Source organism: Dipodomys ordii, unplaced genomic scaffold, assembly GCF_000151885.1.
Source record: "Dipodomys ordii isolate 6190 unplaced genomic scaffold, Dord_2.0 Scaffold77, whole genome shotgun sequence".
NCBI classification, from domain to species: domain Eukaryota; kingdom Metazoa; phylum Chordata; class Mammalia; order Rodentia; family Heteromyidae; genus Dipodomys; species Dipodomys ordii.
In genome coordinates, this window is record NW_012267293.1 from 6540059 (window position 1) to 6559875 (window position 19817).

The following is a 19817-nucleotide window of genomic DNA, read 5'->3' on the forward strand; positions in this document are numbered from 1 at the left end:
GAAGGTGTACGTGGCCTGGGGAGGGGAGAAATTTTGAATAAATCCAGGTTGTTGAACCTGAGGTTTCAGCACTTTCGTTGAAGGACGTAGGGTTGCAAAAGGGCAGGCTGTATTTAATCTCCCACTCCAGCTCCTGACACAGTCTAGTCCCTTGGAATTCACTGGGTAAGAGGAATAGCTTCCTTTCTAATGAGGTAACTTATGGCAGGCTCTTCAACAGGGTTGGTCCCTCTAGATAGAGGGATTATGATTAACCAAGGCATGACAGAGGCTTAGAATTTTTAGCCCAACCACACCCTGAGACGGCTTAATATCCAGTTAATAATCAACCATGCCTACGGGATGCGCCTTTATCCCTGCAGCGTGGGCTTCTTCACGCTGTGTGCGGTGCTGGAGGTGGAGTGCCAGCGAGGGCGTGGATGCTCCACGCCTCCCCCAAGCCTGGCTCTCTGCATCTTCTCATCTGGTGTTCAACAGGATCCTGACTTCCCTCTGCCAACCACGGACTTGCTTTGTAAGTCAGGCGTTTCCCTAAGTCCTGTGACCTGCGCTAGCAAATTAATGGAATCTGAGGAGGGGACTGAGAGAAGGCAGATGCGCCAGAAGGACCGTGTGGAATGGCAGAACTCCCGGGCAGTGTCCTCTGGAAAGCTGGGAAGCGCCTGGGGCCTGGTCACTGTTGTGCTGGCGGAAATGGCAAGACCAGTTTGGTTTTCTGTCTCTTTACCTTCAGAAGCCTCTCCTCACCTGGTCCTTGGTAGGCCTGAGGGTGGCCGAAGGCAGCATCCCAGTTGTTGGAAGTGTTTCTCTGCGTACCAGTTGCCTCTGGCTTGGACCCCCAGCCATCTGAGCTGTCCCAGTTCCCAGATTTAGGGGTGTTCCAGGCTGACCAGGGGTCATTACTACTACCAGCCTGTGGGGACAAGACAAACAAGGAACACTGTGATATCTAGGAACTGACGCCATTCAGTAATGGGCTGTAAACGCAGAACGGAAGGGTTGAAAGCCAATAGAATTTTATTTAGTAATTTTAAATCTCAACAGTTACACCCCCCCCCCAAAAAAAGCAAAACACTTCTGATGCTGTATTTGCTTAGGAACTCTGCATTTGAAAAGCAGACACAAAGAAAGCATCAGACTTGGCTACAGCTCTTGCTTTTTCCTTCCAGTCAGTAACTATTTCCCTCGGCAGTCTTCATTGCCAGCATCTCTACACCCTACTGTGTATACACAGCCCCAAGTAACGACTGTTTTATGGTTTTTAAACTCACCTATAGAATTTTATACTGTTTGTGTGTGTTTCCCAGTTGGTGCTTTTTATTACACCTGCTTAAATGCTTTATAGCAATCCATTATATTTTTAGTTAAGTGATTTTTATCTGAAAAAGTAACACATGTATAGTAAAAAAAAAAAAAAAACACCAAAAAAACACCTCAAATGGAATGAAAGGATATACAACTGAGCAACATGTCCACACCTTAGGATACCAACTAAGGCAACTGTTGTTGCCAAAAGACAAAAGCACAGCAAGTTTAGTCATAAATCTCTCAGCTTTTATTCCTGATTCATGAACTGAGCAGCTTCCAACCTATGAAAGAGAGTGAGAGGCTGTGCAGGGCAACTGTGACCAGCAATACTGATGCCCATGTATCTTGTTTTCAGTATCCTAATAAGTTCCTAAAAAATAGCTTGCTGTGTTTGATCTAGAATAGGTGATTTTCAACAAGCAAGCACAGGAAGAATGGTATTTAGAACATGCTAACACCCAACACTGTTAAAGTGACACCTGTGTTAGGAAACTCATCTCAGCCACTGTAGAAAGGTTGGAAGATAGGGACAGGCTGAGACGGATGGATATGTGAGAAAGCAGGAACAGTAAAATCTAGAAGGTAAAGATATGAAACTTGCTTAAACTTTTTGCCCTCAAAAATTTTAACAAGGGCTGGGAAGGTGGCTCAGTGGTAGAGCGCTTGCCTTGCATGCATGAGGCCCTGGGTTCGATTCCTCAGCACCACAGAAGCAGAAATAAGCTGGAAGTGAGGCTGGCACTCAAGTGGTAGAGCGCTAGCCTTCAGCTGAAGAGCCCCCATGTTCAGGCCCCATGACCGACCAAAAAAAAATTTTTTTTTTAACAAAATGGAAAAATGAAACAAGACCTGTTCAACCACTGTACTGTGAGCTTAGAGTGACACTAGTGGTGGAAATGGCAGGTGCACGCACTATGTTTGATAAGCCAGGAAAGTGGTACACGTGACAGTCCTTTGCCGCTTAATAATGGACAGAGCATCAGGCAACTGTGTTGTTGCGCGCATCACAGGTCGCAGGGTAGTCTCACAAATCTGGGAGGTATCAACCTCGACACACTGGTCAATAGAATTCCATGTGTGCTGTCACTATGGCTCCCAAGCCACGATGAACAAAGCAGTGCAAGGTTAAACCAAACACAAGAGAAAATGTTCAATCCACAGTGGCAGTAAGTGCAGCATACAAGAGGCTGTCAATATAACATGGTAGTGTTGCACAGTGAACTTTTTCTTAAGCTGAAGGAGGGCATTCCAAAATAATGGAATAAAAAGTACAGTACAGTAAGTATGTAAACCAATTAATACAGCTGTTTACCATTATCACTGAGCATTATACACTGGATTAATACAGCCACATCTCTCTCTCTCTTTCTGTACAATGATTTGAACTCAGGGCCTCATGCTTGCTAGGTAGGTATGTGCTATCGACCATTTCAGCCACATGCCACTTTTTATGTTTTAGATTTTAGATAGGGTTTGTGCTTTTAGCGAGTGGCTGGTTTTGTACCTCAATACTTCAACGCTCTGCCTTCTTAGTAGCTGAGATCACACAAGTGTCCCACTAACCCCAACCTTGCGACACACTTTTATAAGACTAGCAGCACAACGAATCACTATAAACACCTGAGTGGTCAATGTGCTATGTTAGGCTACAACAACATTACTGAGTGATGAGTTTTCAGCTCTATTGTAATCTGACAGGGCCACTGTTATTTATATGCAGTCTATGGACCAAGGCACTGTTAAGTAGTGTACAACTATATATATCTCCACCTTAAAATAAAAAGGTGCTCATAAACAGCATTGTCACTAAAGCGAACACAGCCTCAAATGAGTGCTAGCTAGCATAGCTGTGACTGGACAACACACACACACACATGCACACACGCACGCACGCACGCACACACGCGCACACACACACACACACACACACACAGTTTTTCGGTCAGTCAGGGGCTTGAACTCTGGGCCTGGATGCTGTCCCTGCGCTCAAGTGCTCTACCACTTGAGCCACAGGGCCACTTCCGATTTTCTAGTGGTTTACTGGAGATAAGAGTCTCATGGACTTTCCTGCCTAGGCTGGCTTTGAACTGTGATCCTCAGATCTCAGCCTCCTGAGTAGCTAGGATTATAGGTGTGAGCCACTGGCGCCTGGCAAAAACTATATTGTTATGTAAAATGGCTAGGAGAACACTGATCTACTAGAAGGATTTTAAATCCTGCATAACCACAGGTATAGTGATTAAGGATTTAGGCTCTAAAGTCAATCTAGGTTTGTGTCCCTGCTCTACCACTCACCAGTTGCATATACAGCTTCCACTGTATTTTTAAAGTGGCTGTAGTTACATTACCTTCCTAATAGGGGTTTTATTAAGTATTACATGGTATAATCATGTAATAATACAAACCATATAACAGAATACTAGTACATAGCATGTATTCATTTAGTAAATTATCTTAATGTATATGGGAACTCATTTAAAATAAAAAGAAAATAGCCAGGTACAGTGGTACATGCCTATAATCACAGTGGTCAGAAGGATGCCAAGTTTGAGGCTAGTATCGGCTAAGACACCTTGTCTTAAAACATAAAATAAAACTGAAAATATAAAAATAAAATATAAAGAAAAGAATGAAAACCAGTATTTTCTTGAAACCAGTATTTTCTGAGCAAATTCCCCATCTGAGTACCACATTTATTAGCTTATGCTACAAATAAGAAGGCCAAACAGTTTTATTGCAAATGGTTCAGCACTAAGTCGTATTACTAGAGAAGCTTAGAGAAAATTCTAGGCACTTACAATCTATTCTCTTCACAAACATAAAAGAGGCTGGAGAGAGAACTGACATCTGTGTGCTGAACGCTGAGAGCCTGGTGTGCTCAAATCTAAGTCCTACGGTGACGAGCTGGGTTACGACGCCTGCTTTACTATGGATCCCTTAGCCGCTAACTTCATGGCTCTGAGCCTCAACGGCTCCTTTCCTTTGTCTGTCAACTGCAGCCCTGTTCAAATAACAGCCTTGTGTTGGCTGCCATTTCAGTTTCTCCAGTTTTTCCTTCCACCTTTCCCTCCCTGGTCATTTCTACCAAGCATCACTTCCAGTCTCTTCTCTGCCCTTCCCGGGTGCAGGCACTCTCAGCCACAGAATGTCACCCGTTCACTAGAGCTCACTGCCCAGGGACAAATGCCCCAGTGAAAGCCACACATAAATGCCTGCAGGATCGTCATTCTTCAGCCGATGCTGAAGAAAAGCCTTCTCGAGACCCTTTACCTGAAACCATTTCCTCATGTGGGAAGAAACAATTACTGTTAAGGGTTGGTAAATGTTTATTTCCTCTTACATTTAAGTTTGAAATTTACCTTATTTATGAAAGAAGGAGACGGAGAAGAAGAAGAAGGTGGTGACTGGCTGCGACTTTCAACACAACCAATCTGAGCCAAAATATCAACCTTAAAATAAAAAGGTGCTCAGTGAATGGGTGAAGAATATACCAGAAGTTTTAGCTCAACACTGCAAATTTATGGCAGAGCTAAATTCACTAGAAAATTCTGCATGCCACTCACTCACTCACAAATGTTACATGCAAAAAGCCTGCAACTGTCACAGGCTGGCACGCAGCCACAGTTAGCATCCAAAGTCTGCTGCTCGTACTACAAGACAGTATCATTAGCTAGGCACTAGTGGCTCACACCTGTAATCCTCCCAGGAGGCTGAGATCTGAGGGTCACAGTTCAAAGCCAGTATAGGCAAGAAATTCGGCAAAACTGTTATCTTCAGTTAAACAACAAAAAGCCAGAATTAGAACTGTATCTCAAGTGCAAGAGTGCAGCCTTGAGTGAGAAAGCTAAGGGGCAGCACCCAGGCCCTGGGTTCAAACCCCAGTGCCAGCACATATGCAAAAAAGACAGTATCACTGAAGCACTAAAATCAATTACAGGTAGCCCAGAAGGAATGGAACAAGTAATCCAGAGAAAAAAATATAGCCAAAGTTTCAAAATGTTAAGATTTTGAATCTTTTGATTTCAAGGGCACTAAATGTGAGCGCGCCTAGTCGACATGAACAGCACTGCCACTAAAGCGAACACAGCCTCAAGTGAGCGCTAGCTAGCATAGCTTTGGCTAGACAACACAACAGTCCGGCCAATTCATGAGCTCTGGGGTGACAGAGAACAGCTTCTTAATGTGTGCTCTTGAGGCGCGGCATCTTTCTGACATGGGGTCACAGTTTTGCTTCCATGAGGCCACTCAACAAAACTGCCAACAGGACAACTGTCATGAGCCCAATTTCCAGGTCTCATATCCTAGCCTCACAACTTCCCAGGAGGTCAGTCAGTATCATTACCATTTTGACCGTGTTGTATTCTTTCCCAGGTATCACTCTCTTGTGAAGTGGTGGTATTTTTTCTCATTTTACAGATGCAAACGAAAGTGAAATTGGAAATCAACTAATACACAAAGATGACAATCAAGATGGAGTAACAGACCCAGTTTAAGTTCTCACTTAAAATACATTAAAAAGATTTTTGGAGGGTACTCCCATTTGAACTTAAGGCCTTGCATTTGCTAGGCCGGAGCTCTACACTTGGGCTAGGCCTCCTGGCCTGTTATTTGTAGTTAATTTTAAGATGAGGCCTTGCTTCCTGCCCAGATGTGAGCCTCCTGCAATGCCTCTTCCAGTCTTCCAGCAGGTGCACACCCAGTTTGACTCCATGGAGATGGGAGTCTTGTGGACTTCTCCACATGGGCTGGCCTTCAACTGTGAGCCTCCCAATCTCTGCCTCCCACATATACTGGGAGTGACAGGTACATGCCACAACACCCAGCTACGGGCTGAGAAAGGAGTCTCAAGATCTTTTCTGCCTGGCTGGCTTTAAACTTTGATCCTCCTAATGACAGCCTCCCAAGTAGCAAGGATTACAGGCATAGGCCACCAGTGCTCAGCTTATATGAAACATTTTCAATGAAAGACAGTGAAAGGGGCGTGCGTGAGAAAGAGCCAGAGAGAGCAAGACAACAAGCCAGAGGGAGAGGAGTACATATGGAGAACTGTAGAGGTATTCAGGTCTGATCCTGACACCTGATCACCATCACATGAGGCAACTGCCCAATACCAGATAGAGAGTCACATGGGAAAACTAAGTCCCTACATGACTGCTCCCACCAGTCAGAAAAGAAAACCTCACCATGCGTGGTGGATGGGGTTCAATACAAATGAGGGCTTTGCTTCATAATGCCTCAAAGTAACTTGTGTGCCCCAAAATAAGGCTCAAAAGCATAATGGGAACACAAGAATATCCAGTGTTAGCCAGGCACTGGTTGCTCACACCTGTAATCCTAGCTACTCAGGAGGCTGAGATCTGAGGATCATGGTTCAAAGCCATCCTGGGCAGGAGAGACTGTGAGACTTTTATCTCCAATAAACCACTAGAAAACCAGAAGTGGTGCTGTGGCTCAAGCGGTAGAGCGCTCGCCTTGAGCTGAAGAGCGCAGGGACAGCGCCCAGGCCCAGAGTTCAAACCCCACGACCGACAAAAAAAAAAAAAAAGAATATCCAGTGTACAGCAAGGTAAAATCACAATGCCCAGCATCCATTACAAAAACTATCAGGAGCCGGCTGTTGGTGGCTCATGCCTGTAATCCTAGCTACTCAGGAGGCTGAGATCTGAGGATCATGATTCAAAGCCAGCCCAGGAAGGAAAAGCCATGAGACTCTAATATCCAATAAACCACCAGAAAACGAAGTGGTGATGTGGCTCAAGTGGTAGAGAGCTAGCTTTGAGCTGAAGAGCTGAGGGACAGTGCCCAGGCCTAAAGTTTAAGCCCCACAATTGACAAAAACAAAACAAAACAAAAAAACCTATCAAGAATGGAAAAAAGCAGGAAACAGACCCATCACCAAGGGCAAGCTCAGTCAATTGAAGCAGTCCCAGAGAATGGAATCAGCAATATTTAAGAGTAATAAAACTTTTGAACATTAATGCGGCAGAGTAAATAGCTTTAATGGACTGTACGAAGTGACAACTTTAAGCACAAAGAAAACAAATAGTCTAGTGAGTTGAAATACATTAGATCAATGCAAATCCGTAGGTCCATAATACTACAAAAAGGAAGACAGTGAAACTCTTCAGTCACTATTTGAAACAGTTATAAAACAACTAGCAATTATCCTGAATTTTCATAGAAACTAGCACTCAAGATAGCTAACTAGCTCTCCAGCTGGTAGAAGTTGCTACTCTACAGAAGAAACCAGCACAGCACATGTAAAACAGCATATATTCAGGCAGGTCCAACAACTGGTGATAAAGCATTAGGTGAATGGATGGTAGTGCTGAACTCACACCAAGTAGATTACTTTCTGGTCAGAAGGTGAAAACATACAACTTAACGGGACAGGGGCTGTTCTGATCAGTGGACTGAGCAAATCCCCTTGTCTTGTGAAGTGATGTAACACAAAACATATAGCACTGCCTACCCAAATGTCCAATTTTGTCCATTAAGCCTTGAGGCATAATGGGCAAATTGTCAGAGATGTAGAGGACAGAGGAACAATCAGCATCACAAGAAAACCACCAGATGATAGGAATTCTAAAGGACAACTGGCTAAGTCAAGAGTTTTCAAGTTTTTTTAAATGTATGGGCCATGTGAAAGCAAGACTTAAAGGACATAATTAGATGTAAGGCTCATTTCCAGCATGGACACCGTTCATAAACAAGCCATCAAGGGCATTTGGGTCAGGAGGAAGAAATTAACCTGATAGGTGAGAAAGAAATTTGTTGGAAAGGTAAGAATTATGAAATTTAAATAAAGTTACAAACAGTGCACATCACATCTATTTGTACTTGTGTATAAGCCCAGGTGCACACAAGAGAAAATAATATGCACACATAGACAGCTGTGATGGTGGGAATGTGATCCTTTAATCAGTAATTGCTGACTACAAAATGGTAAGTTCTGGTTTTATAATAGGTGCTTTTTTGCTGTCAATATATAATTTTTTTTTTTGGTCAGTCATGGGGCTTGAACTCTGGGCTTGGGCGCTGTCCCTCAGGTCTTCAGCTCAAGGCTAGCGCTTTACCTCTTGAGCCACAGCACCACTTCCGGTTTTTTGTGTGGTTTATTGGAGATAAGAATCTCACGGACTTTCCAGCCTAGGCTGGCTTTGAACTGCAATCCTCAGATCTCAGCCTCCTGAGTAGCTAGGATTATAGGTGTGAGCCACCAGCGTCCGGCTTGTTGTCAATATTTTGCTTTTTACATGTCATCCTTGGAAATGCAGACCAGTAAGAAGCAAATTCCTACATCTAACAACAAAGCCTACAGCACAATCAGGCCATGGCTCTCTGAATAAGACCTGATTCACTTCTCTGATTTCTCCTTAAGTAGGTAAGCCATGGTCTAAGTAAGCAACGATTGCTGCACAACACAGGAATAACTCCAGGGGAGAGACAAAGAAGATGAGCAATAACTGGATTTTCCTGGAGTCTGCCTACATGCATCTTGGAATGTGGGCTCAGCTTGAGAATGAACAAAACTAAGGTTGTTTTCTGTTGTTGTTGTTTTTTAATCAAGCCAGCAATCAAATGCACAAAGGAAATGTGAAAGTCCAAAAGATACGCAGTAGTGGTGCCCAGGCACCTGTGACCCACCATTTCCCTCCAGAAGTCACTGGAGTTCTATAAAGACAGTAAAGGCCACCGTTTGGTATGTCCATCTAACCAAAAGGCATAAAATGTACCTTCTACCATTGGGATCTTGGGGAAAGGTGCTGTGTGCAGCCAAGGGTCCATCTTTATTACTACATGAGCAATTCTTGTATACTCTGTCTTGCTGTCATTTAGCCATTCCTGTCATGGCCTATCAAACAGTTGCACCCTAACACTTAGTTTCCTGCTCAGAAGGAAGCAAAAAGGGACCTCAGGAACTTGGTAACTGGGAGCCTCCACAGCAAGACTTCCCGGTGGGCTGGCCGGGAAGATAAATGGGACGTTACCATTGTTGTTCACAAGACAGGAAGGCTGTTTCAAGGAGGTTGAGGATTTTCCTTTCTCTTTTGGTGCAGCTCATTCTCAGGAATAAGAAAATAAGTCTTTATTAGAAATTTCTCAGTCATTCAACATTTAATAATCAGGAGCCAACTGTGTTAGAAAGAGAAAATAAATGTAAACAATATCTGATTCCTAGACCCAGAAGATTTTGGTCAGAATTAAGAAATGAAGATTTAACTCTTCCTCCAAACAGCCTAGACTAGGTTATCAAATCCTCTTAAGTAAAACAACCATTTCAGCTCACAATATAGAACTTTCACCTATCTTGGAGCTAGGAATGTGACTTTGTGGTAGAATGCTTGCCTAGCATGCATGAAGCCCGCACATGAGCACGCATGTGTGTACATGCACACACACACACTCTATAAATTTCTCCAAGTGCTTAAAAATAAATGGCTTTACAATTTTCCAGATAAAACTTCCAATCCAGTCATTATCAATAAGCATTCAGCAATAACTAAACTACTCAAATTCATCTACACTGATTAATAAAAACTAATGGCAGCTGCACTATTTTTCTCAAATTGCTCCACTGATCTAAGTTTTCTAGAAACAACATGGTCAGTGTAAGTTCTAAGTGTCTGGATCTACTTGTGACTAGCATCTGCGTTACTCTGTGAGCGAGGGGAGCCACATACCACAGTCCTGACCCAGCCAACGCTTTGATGCCAACCTCAACCACAGGCCTCTTGTCTTTTTTACATGCCCTCATTTCAGAGACTACTTTCCACTTCCATGGCTGTACTCTTAACGCAACTGATTCTCAGTAACTCTTAATACCTTGTCTCTTGGCATACAATTAGTTTTGAAAACATTCTTTAGTAGCTTAACAGGTGGGTGCTTTGTTAATACCAACAGAAATGTCACACAAAAATCTTCAAAGCTACTTTGATCATGCTTCCAGGGAATGCAAGAGCTGCCATCATAAAAGCCCCCAGATACCCTCTGCCCTGAGTCAGACGTACCTGGTTAGCACTGCTGGCCGCGGATGAACTGGCTTGTGCTGCTGTACTTGCTGAGAGGGAATCGAGAAAGGCTTGGTCAGCCACAGAATTCCCACAAGAAAATTGGTCTTTTCCATCACTGGGTAAAATCTAAACGTTAGAAAGAACTAGAATTAGTTTTACAGATGGGGATCACTTCAGAAGGAGAGCTTCTTAAGACATGCTAGAAGGACCATCAATTATGGAAAAAGGTTTTTACATGTCTGTCATGTATTACAGAAAAGGGGTTTTAAACTCTTGAATGCTATACATTTTCCTCTAAGTACTGCTTTGACTGCATTCAGAAAATTTAGTACACTGTATTTTTATTTTAATTTGAATTGTTTTATAACTTCTCAAGATTTCATTGGCACATGTAATTTGGAAATGTGTCGCTTAATTTCCAAGTATTTTAGAATTTTCAGGTAATCTTTCTGTTAGGGATTTTGAGTTTTATTCCACTGTATTTTGGGGTTGATCTACTGATATTTCATTTTTTTAATGAAAAGCATATATTTTAAAAAATTAAACTTAAAAAATTATAAAAATTTTAGCCACATGCTTGTGGTTCACACCTGATCCTATGTACTCTGGAAGTTGAGATCTGAGTATCAAGGTTCAAAGCCAGCCTATGCAGACAAACCTGAGAGACTCATATCTCCAATTAGCCAACAAAAAACTGGAAGAAAAACTGTGACTCAACTGATAAGAGTGCTAGCCTTGAATACAAAGCTCACGGACAGCACCCAGGCCCTGAATTCAAGCCCTAGGAACTCTCCCCCCACGCACTCTTACACACACACACACACACACACACACACACACACAATTTCAAATTTTACACAGTTTTAAATTTTAAAGGTGAACGTGCATCCGGCTTTGATGGATGCCCAGGCATCCATCACATCAATTCACTGATGGAATACTGTTGAGTTCAACTATGTTCTTACTGATTTTCTACCTGTTGGATCAATCCATTTCTGATGGTGGAGAAAGACTAGCCTTAAAAGATAAGCAAATCTGAGAATTCTGAAATAATTCCTTTCTAAAAGCAGAATTTTAAAAAATATAATCAATGCTAATTAATGAATGCTAACTTAAATCCTTAGTTGTTTTTCTCAGTCTTGTCCATTTTAGGATTCCAGATGCTCAACGAATTGATTTTCAGCAGGCTATGAAGCTCAGAACTGTGCGCTGGGCTCAGCGGCTATACATCGCCTGCAACCATGTACATTTTCACACTTTTATAAGGAAAATCTACAGATTTCATCAAATTCTCCAGCAGGTTTGAGGTTCTAAGCCTCACTATCAAGAACAACAAAAATTCAGCCCACCCCTCAGCCTCATTTTGCAGACAGATCCAGAAACATCTTCTGGAAGTGAACCAAATAAAGTGCCTTAAATCTCAAACTATCTCCAGTTGATTCACAGGTGTACCAGGCAACTCTGGTTACTTTCTGTCACCCAAGTTTCAGATGAGCTTACCAACTACCTAGCATTGGTTCTGAGGGATCAAAAGCCAACCAGCAGGGGGTGGTAGGCAGCTGACTGAAAGGAAGTGGTGTGTTCAGGCAGGGACACACCTACGGGATACCGTGATATTATCTTTGGCGCTTACTACATAGGATTCATGCCAGGCCAGCTCCTCAGAAGCCCATTCAGCATACCTTTCTGTCTATGGAAACATGGAAGGGAACTGAGGGAATATCTTTTTCGAAAAATCTATTTAAATGTTGTGAATTAATTCTACATCAAACAAGAGATGTGAGCAGCAGCTATTACACAGCATCAGCAAAGGAAAAATAGTCACTCCTGCTTAGAAAAATTAAGTTTCTATCTTTGGAAGGAACTTTTTCTAAACATGTCGTCACTCTTTGGAGCTTGGGTCTATAGATAATACCTTTGTTTAGTTCTAGTTCAGTGTATTTTCCAAATTGTATATAGTAAGCATACAGTACAATGGGGATTTTATGTTTTAAAGAGCTGCTTCCTGGCTGACACTGACACTGAGCCCTTACCTCCACATAGTCTGTGGGAACAAGCCCTTGTTCTCCTTTGCTGTTTCTTCCTTCCAGCCATCCTCCACCAATATCCTAATAGTCACCAAAAAAAAAAGAAAAAAAAAGAAAGAAGTTACCGTTAGAATGGAATTGTTATAAATTCATTCATAAATTGTTGTTAATATAAGTTGTTCACTACAAAGTAACATTAGGCATTTTATAACTACAAAGCTAACACTGAAAAATTGTAAATTCTTTATTTTTTGTTAGTCATGGGGCTTGAACTCTGGGCCTGGGCACTGTCCCTCAGCAGTTCAGCTCAAGGCTAGTGCTCTACCTCTTGAGCCACAGCGCCACTTCCAGTTTTCTAGTTTATTGGAGATAAGAGTTTCATGGACTTTCCTGCCTAGGCTGGCTTTGAACCCCAATCCTCAGATCTCAGCCTCCTGAGTAGCTAGGATGACAGGGGAGAGCCACCGGCACCTGGCTAAATTTTAAATTCTTAAGACTTTTCTACTCCAGAAAATGATGTAATCTAAAACCAAGACCTACTGAACTTCAACAATAAGTGACTGTGTATAGTCACTGTGATTCCTTTCTATCGACTGGTGTCTGGTGGGTAGATGACCAAAGTGGTTTGCAGCTCTGTCAAGCAGAGGAGTTTATATCCCACCTCGCTCTGCTTTATACAGGATAAGGTAGAGATTGTCCAGGGGTGTTTGAAGCCTGGCTAAAAGGGGCTCTGTCCCTATCACTCACCCTCGTAGAACCCCAAGACATTACGTGAATTAATTTGAGTTAGCAATGATGAGCTTCCCTGGTGCCCACTCATCCAAAGGCAGCCCACCAAGACAACTGGGTGAGACCATTGGGCTGCCAGCCAGGACAGATTGCTGCTGACACCAGCATGGCCAATCAGAGTTATTCAGCTGATTCACAGATTAGTAGCGTATGGGTATTGGTTAAAACCACTATGTTTTGTTGCTGTTTTGTTTTTCAGTGTTGTGGATCAGACATGCTAGGCAAGCACTGTACAAATGGGCTATAATCTCCACCTAAAACCACGAGGTTCTCCTGGATATAGAATAGTATCAGACTACATTCTACATTGAGATTTCTATTTTTCAATTTATTATCTCAGCAGAGTCCCATTTCTTTGTGAAAAGAGTAAAGATTTTATTAGATTTGTAAATAATGCTATAATTAGTTAATAAGTATATGACTCTAGATAACTACAATTGTCCTCCTTGATTGAGACATGAAATTATATATATTTATGGTGCACCAGGTGATATTTTAATAATGCTCAAGTCAGGGTAAGCGGGTTTATATCTTTAAGCATTTATTCCTTTTTTGTGATGAACACCTTCACAATCTTTCCTTTTACTTTTCTGGAACAAACAGTACATTATAGCTATCTAACCATATTATTTTTTTTTTAAATCACAACTTTTGTCACTTTTTTTTTTACTATAACAGAACCTGAAAAACATAATTTTTCCATAGAAAACAAATACAAAAGAATTTTTTTGGGGGGGTCCAGTTGTGGGGCCTGAATTCTGGTCCTGGGCACTGTCCCTCAGCTCTTCAGCTCAAGGCTAGCGCTCTACCACTTGAGCCACAGCACCACTTCCGGCTTTTTTCTTTTTGCTTATGTGGTGCTGAGGAATTGAACCCAGAGCCTCAGGCATGTAAGGCAAGCACTCTACCACTGAGCCACCTTCCCAGCCCCACAAAAGAATTTTTATGCTCTTCTATAATTAAAAAGAGAACTGAACCAGACACTGATGACTACACTTATAATGCTACTCAGGAGACTGAGGTCTGAGAATCACAGTTTGAAGCCAGCCCCAGTAGACAAATACTCGAGACTCCTCTCCAAAGAACCAGTATGAAATGCATGAGTATACAATGGGTGTACACATGTTCACATGCCTGTGAGTGGTCAAGTGTTTGCGTGCATGTGCACGTGCGCACACACACACAAAAGTGAAGAAGAGAATCAGATGTAGAGTGTTTTATATACCTACAGCTGAGAGGAATCCCTGAGAGAGTAGTTTAGACAGCAGTGGATTTAAGGTAGAGAGACCAGACAGGAAAGCACAAGAAGGTCAGAGCTTAACTCACAGTGTTGACTGTAAAGACCGGTGAGAAAAGAAAGCCTAGATATAAACAAGACCAAGAGTAATCAATGGCTTCCTGCGAATTCAAGTCTGGAATCCTAGTCGGGGTGACTGAAAAGATGCAGCACTACAGTAGAAAGGAAAATTCAGAAACAGAATTAGTACAGCATAGGTAACGAGCTGGCGAGTACTATGGACAGCTGAGTTTGACACACCTGTCAAGAAACTACATGACACACAAGGACAGGCAACTCCAAGGCCTGCACAGCCTGGTCAAGCTGCACTGCAGACACTACAGTTTCAGCACATGGGTAACAAGAATGGAAACCTGACAACATAGCTAAGGGAGAGAGGCCAAAGGCGGCACGGTATGGCAAAGCCCACATTGCCAAGGCAGAAAGAAGAATCCTAAAAGATGGCTAGGGCAAATGAGGAGGCATGGAGACTCAGACATAATCACTTTCGCTAGCAGGGCACACTCCATAAGGGAAACAGGCCTGCAGCCACTCTCCATAGAGAGGGCAAGGCAAGTTTCCCATTTTTGTGTCTGCATGTATACATGTATTCAGCATGGGTGACTGAAGTGAGGGAGAAGACACGAGACACCTTGCAGAGTGGATTCTCAGCAGTGGAAGGGGCTCAGGAACACAGACCAGACGCTATAGAAGCCCTGCCATGAAATCAACCACACTCAAGGCGTTGGGAGGAAGAAGTATAATGAGAGTAGCAATGAATAAAGTTCAGCTCATTTAAAATGACAAACACTAAATCTGCATACCTGCTTTTGTCCCTTCTTCAGCTATGTAAGCCCTGAAATACTAGTAATTGGGACGCTGTTCTTAGAACTGTATTTCATAGGGGGTTCATCCTCACAATTTGTTATACACCTTAAAGACATTTACAATAAAGCTTTATGTAAAAAGGACATGGGCGCCAGTGGCTCATGCCTGGAATCCTAGCTACTCAGGAGGCTGAGATCTGAGGATCACAGTTCAAAGCCAGCCAATAAACCACCCGAAAACTGGAAGTGGTGCTGTGGCTCAAGTGGGAGAGCCCTTGTCTTGAGCTGAAGAGCTGAGGGACAGTGCTCAGGCCCATTGTTCAAGCCCCAAGACTGACAAAACAAAAACAAAAAACAAAAAAACCCCAAGAACCACATTTGCTTCTGAGTTTCCTGACAACAAAGATCATAAAAGAAATCCAACAGGCTGGATGCAATGTCTCGTGCTTGTGTATCTAGTTAGTTGAGTGGGTGAGATCAAGATTACAGTTTGAGGCCAGCTTGGACAGAAGTTCACAAGATCCCATCTAAACCAACAAAAGTTGGGCACATTCAAACCAACTATGTGGAAAGAGAAAACAGCAAGATTATGGTCCATGCCCACATGAACAAAAAGTGAGACTTAAAAAAAAATAATGAATGCAAAATGGACAAGTACATGGCTCATGGTTCAAGTGGTAGAGTGTCTTTCTAGCAAGTACAAAGCCCTAAGTTCAAATCCAATGGGGGAGAGGGAGAGAGGAAGGACAGAGGAAGAAAAGAATAGAAAGATAGAAAAGAAAAAAGAAAAATGAATCCAGTAGTTTATCTAAGCCAGGCATGGTGGCTTACACTTTTAATCACAGCTAATGTGCAGGTGAGATGGGTAAGATCAGTTTGAGGCCAGTCTAAGCAGAGATGAGACCTCCCTCTCAATCACTTAGCCAGTGATCCTCTGTCCTGTGACTGTCACCTCTGCTATGCAGGAGGTCCGAGGACAGAGGATCACAGTCTAAGGCTAGTCCCAGGTAAACCACAAAACTCTACTTCAAAATAATAACTAAAGCAAAAAAGGACTGAGGGTATGACTCAAGTTGTAAGGCCTTGAGTTCAAACCTCAGTATTACCAAAAAAGAAAGGAAATTTAAACAATTCATTTAATGAAAGGAAATACACCAAATTTCTAAGAAAAAGAAGCTGTGGTAACAGATGGGAAGAGACAGAAATATTCCAGCTATGTGAGCAGATACACATATGTAAGGATGAGTATTCAAATTACAAATTAGTAATTACAAATGAGTATTCAAGCTACATAATCAAATGTAGTTTGTAAAGATGCAGAAATACAGAATTATTTTGTATTTGAATTCAGCAACGATAACTCTTATCAGGAGCTGAGCTAATCCAGTCTTAGTATACACTGCTTTTTGGTAATCTAATTTAAGGATAAAGCTTAGATCTAAGAGGGCGATCAGTGAGTAAGTGGTTCAGGAAAGTCAGTGGTCTCTGATGCACTCTAGAGACAGTGCTGGGAGAAAGCACGGTGTACTAGGCTCCAGAACCACTACAGAATGCCCCAAGCACTATAAATAATAGAGAGAAGATATACTCGGCTGTACACTCAGCTGTCCTTAGAGGACTGACGTTTTCTGTTTGTGTAACAGTTTCTAACTGTATCACCAGTACTTCATAAGCAACAGGTTAAAAAAAGCAACAACATTGTGTGGGCTGACTGGCCAATTTATCAAAACCTCAGATCTTACACAGAGCAGGGGGGTGGCCGGATGCAGCCAGTTCTCTTACCGGGTTTGTAATGGTGATGATCTCTCCTTCACTAACTGTCAGTTCATTATTTCCAGGTTCAGCAGCAAAATCATACATAACCCGAGCCTGTTAGGGTGAAGGAAAAGAAAGTGTTACAAATGAAACCTCAACAATAAAAACCCAGACAAGCTTTATAGCTGGCCTTGTAAGGAAGCACACGGCTGTGGCAGATTTAGAAGAAAGGAAGACACGTTATCACCTCTGGCTACATCCCCTAACTCAGTCTTGGAAGCACAGATGGTTTCTGGAAGCTGTCCACACTGCATTTAGAGATTTGCTCTGACAGTAACTCCACGTACACGTACAGCCCTTTCATTCACACACACACACACACACACACACACACACACACGCGCGCACACACACACGTGCGCGCACACCTTCCTTTTAGGAGTATGGGACAGAGAACTGCAGATGTTGCTCTTTCTGGGAACACTCACAGGGATGCATGGACTGAGGAGGTAATGACAAACATGCTGCTAAATCCGTTCATCTTTAGAAGAAGCCTTTTCTATTAAACTCTGGCCATGCAGGATCGTGTATGCCCTTAGACACTGCCAGGAAAACATGTCACTTTTCTTTTTTCTTTTTAACAGTGCTGGGGATAGAACCTAAGGCCTTGCACATGCGAGACAAGCATTCTACTGAGCTACATCCCCAGCCCAATAGCTTTAAAATTTATAATGAGTACATGTTTAAACCTAATCCATTTCAGTACCTTAAAAAAAGTATATTTCATAGATTACTACCCTAAGTCCATCCTGTAACTTGCCTAGGAAACACAGTGTTTGTCTAGAAGGCAAATTCAAACACACCTACAGGACTAGGTAAGCAGGACAGCAGAGCTGCATCCACTTAACAAATCTTCACTCAACACCCAGCACGTGGCAAGAGCTTGCTAAGCCCTTCTGCCCATCCTTGTTTGTGTAACTGTGCCTGAAATTAGTCAAATGGTGAATAAAAGATTCTCAACTAATGATAAAAGATTAAGGCGGGAAACCATACTATCTTGAAATGCACAAAATAAAATAAATGGACTGCTAAGTATGTGATAAAGCAGGTGCAAAAGGTTATAGAATTTAGATGATGAATTTATTGTGTCCAATGGAAGAGCATTGCTACTTCCTATATCTGACATTTTTACTAATAAAATGTTGGAAAGAATCAAATGGTAGGGGAGGCTGCCATTTAAAGGAAAATCGCATCAGCTCTGGGCTTGAGGAGGAGGAAGGGCTGAAGGACAGAGGCAGGCAAGCAAAGCTGGTCAGCCCAGCGTGGCCGAAGTCAAGACAAAGGACAAAGAAATCACGTGGAGGTATTTTCCTCACACAGCTGCAGATTGAATTCTGCTTGTCATGTTGTGGGATATTTTTCAAAACCATGTCACATCAACCTCAGTCTTCGTGCACTGGGGCAGCTAAGAGATAAATGCTTGGAGGTGCCCCAGGAAGGAAGTGAGCTTCCCTGGAGAGGAGCCCAGTGTGCGAACTGAGCCAAGCTCCGGGCTGGCAAGAGAAATCTGCTGTTTTACCATTCCTTAAGAATCCTGGTGAAGTTTATTTAAACCCCAAATCCACTAGTTCCCAATACAGAATTACTAAACTTGCAATCTGGTCAAATGGAATATGATACAAGTCAAAAACAAATAGCTACTCATTTAGATACTGTGCACATTTACTCACTGCTACGGTTTGAATGTTTCTGTCACTTCTACCGCTCACATTGAACCTTAATCCCAATGCGGCACTGTTGCCAGGTAGGGTGGAAGTGGCCCAATGGGATGTGTTTAGCTCAGGAGGGCTGAGCCTCAGGATCACACTACCATCAAAGGAGCTTGTAGGAAGGCTAACAGAATCCATATAAAAGGCTACCAAAATCACTAGACCATATTCCTCCAGTTCCCAAGCTGCACTCATAAACATGCTACATGTGATGCTGTACACTTTTAAAACAGGCAAAATAAGTAAGTCAAAGCTGGAATAGTTTAGCACTGTTCATCCCTTCCAGTGAGAGACTTGAAGGTATCCTTTTAAATATATGCATCTGCCACACCTGTGTTCTTTCTTTCTTACACACACACACACACACACACACACACACACACACGCACACACATTCTCTCTCTCTCAAAAACAGAGAGAACCAGCTAGAACCACAGTATACAGCCTTCCACATTTCATTTGCAACTGACTCTTTGAGCTCTCCTATCAGCACATTGACCCTTGTTTATCACAGCTAGGTTACTAATCCACTTTTCAACCTCTATGGCAAAGCACAGAGAAATTCACTGTGGCTAAGGAAGTCACCTCTAGCCTCAAACTGAAATAGTTGTATTTTTATTCTAATTGTAAGGCTACATCTTTTTTTTAGGAAAATAAAAACTACACAGAAAAGATGAAAGGTGGTAGTGCCCAAATGTCAAACTCCAGAGGTGGGACAGGAACTTGCCCGGTGAGAGGGCTCACCGGCACCGCGTGCAGGACAGACAGGGCATCCAGGACACACAGCGCATGTGGCCCACACCCTGTAGAGGGAGAAAGGTCACTTTCAGCCCCTTGCAGTTATGAACGGGCTTTGGAGCCAGGCACTAGTGTCAGATCCCCATGACACTACTTCACCAGCCTTAAAAACTGGCCAATCCTTACCCCCTCAAATTCCTCAAGAATAAGATAAGGATAACAACAGCATGTGCCTCGTGACAGGGCGGGAAGTGAAGTAATAAAAACAAAGTGCAGAATGATGGCTGCCAGAGCAGCAGTAAATGTCAGGTGAG

At 42.6% G+C, this 19817-nt stretch overlaps 1 protein-coding gene across 1 annotated transcript in view; it reads right to left on the bottom strand.

Annotated features, from left to right (window-relative positions):
- Snx9 (sorting nexin 9) overlaps window positions 1–17106 on the bottom strand; it is a 42120-nt gene extending 25014 nt beyond the window's left edge. Inside the window, exons 1-4 of the mRNA XM_013024538.1 lie at window positions 17024–17106; window positions 12356–12430; window positions 10320–10448; window positions 748–913 (exon numbers count right to left, since the gene is read on the bottom strand). Of these exons, the coding sequence (XP_012879992.1) occupies window positions 748–913; window positions 10320–10448; window positions 12356–12430; window positions 17024–17101 (448 nt within the window). The 5' untranslated portion in view covers window positions 17102–17106. The remainder of the gene's footprint in view (window positions 1–747; window positions 914–10319; window positions 10449–12355; window positions 12431–17023) is intronic.
- Between the last annotated feature and the right edge of the window lie 2711 nt (window positions 17107–19817).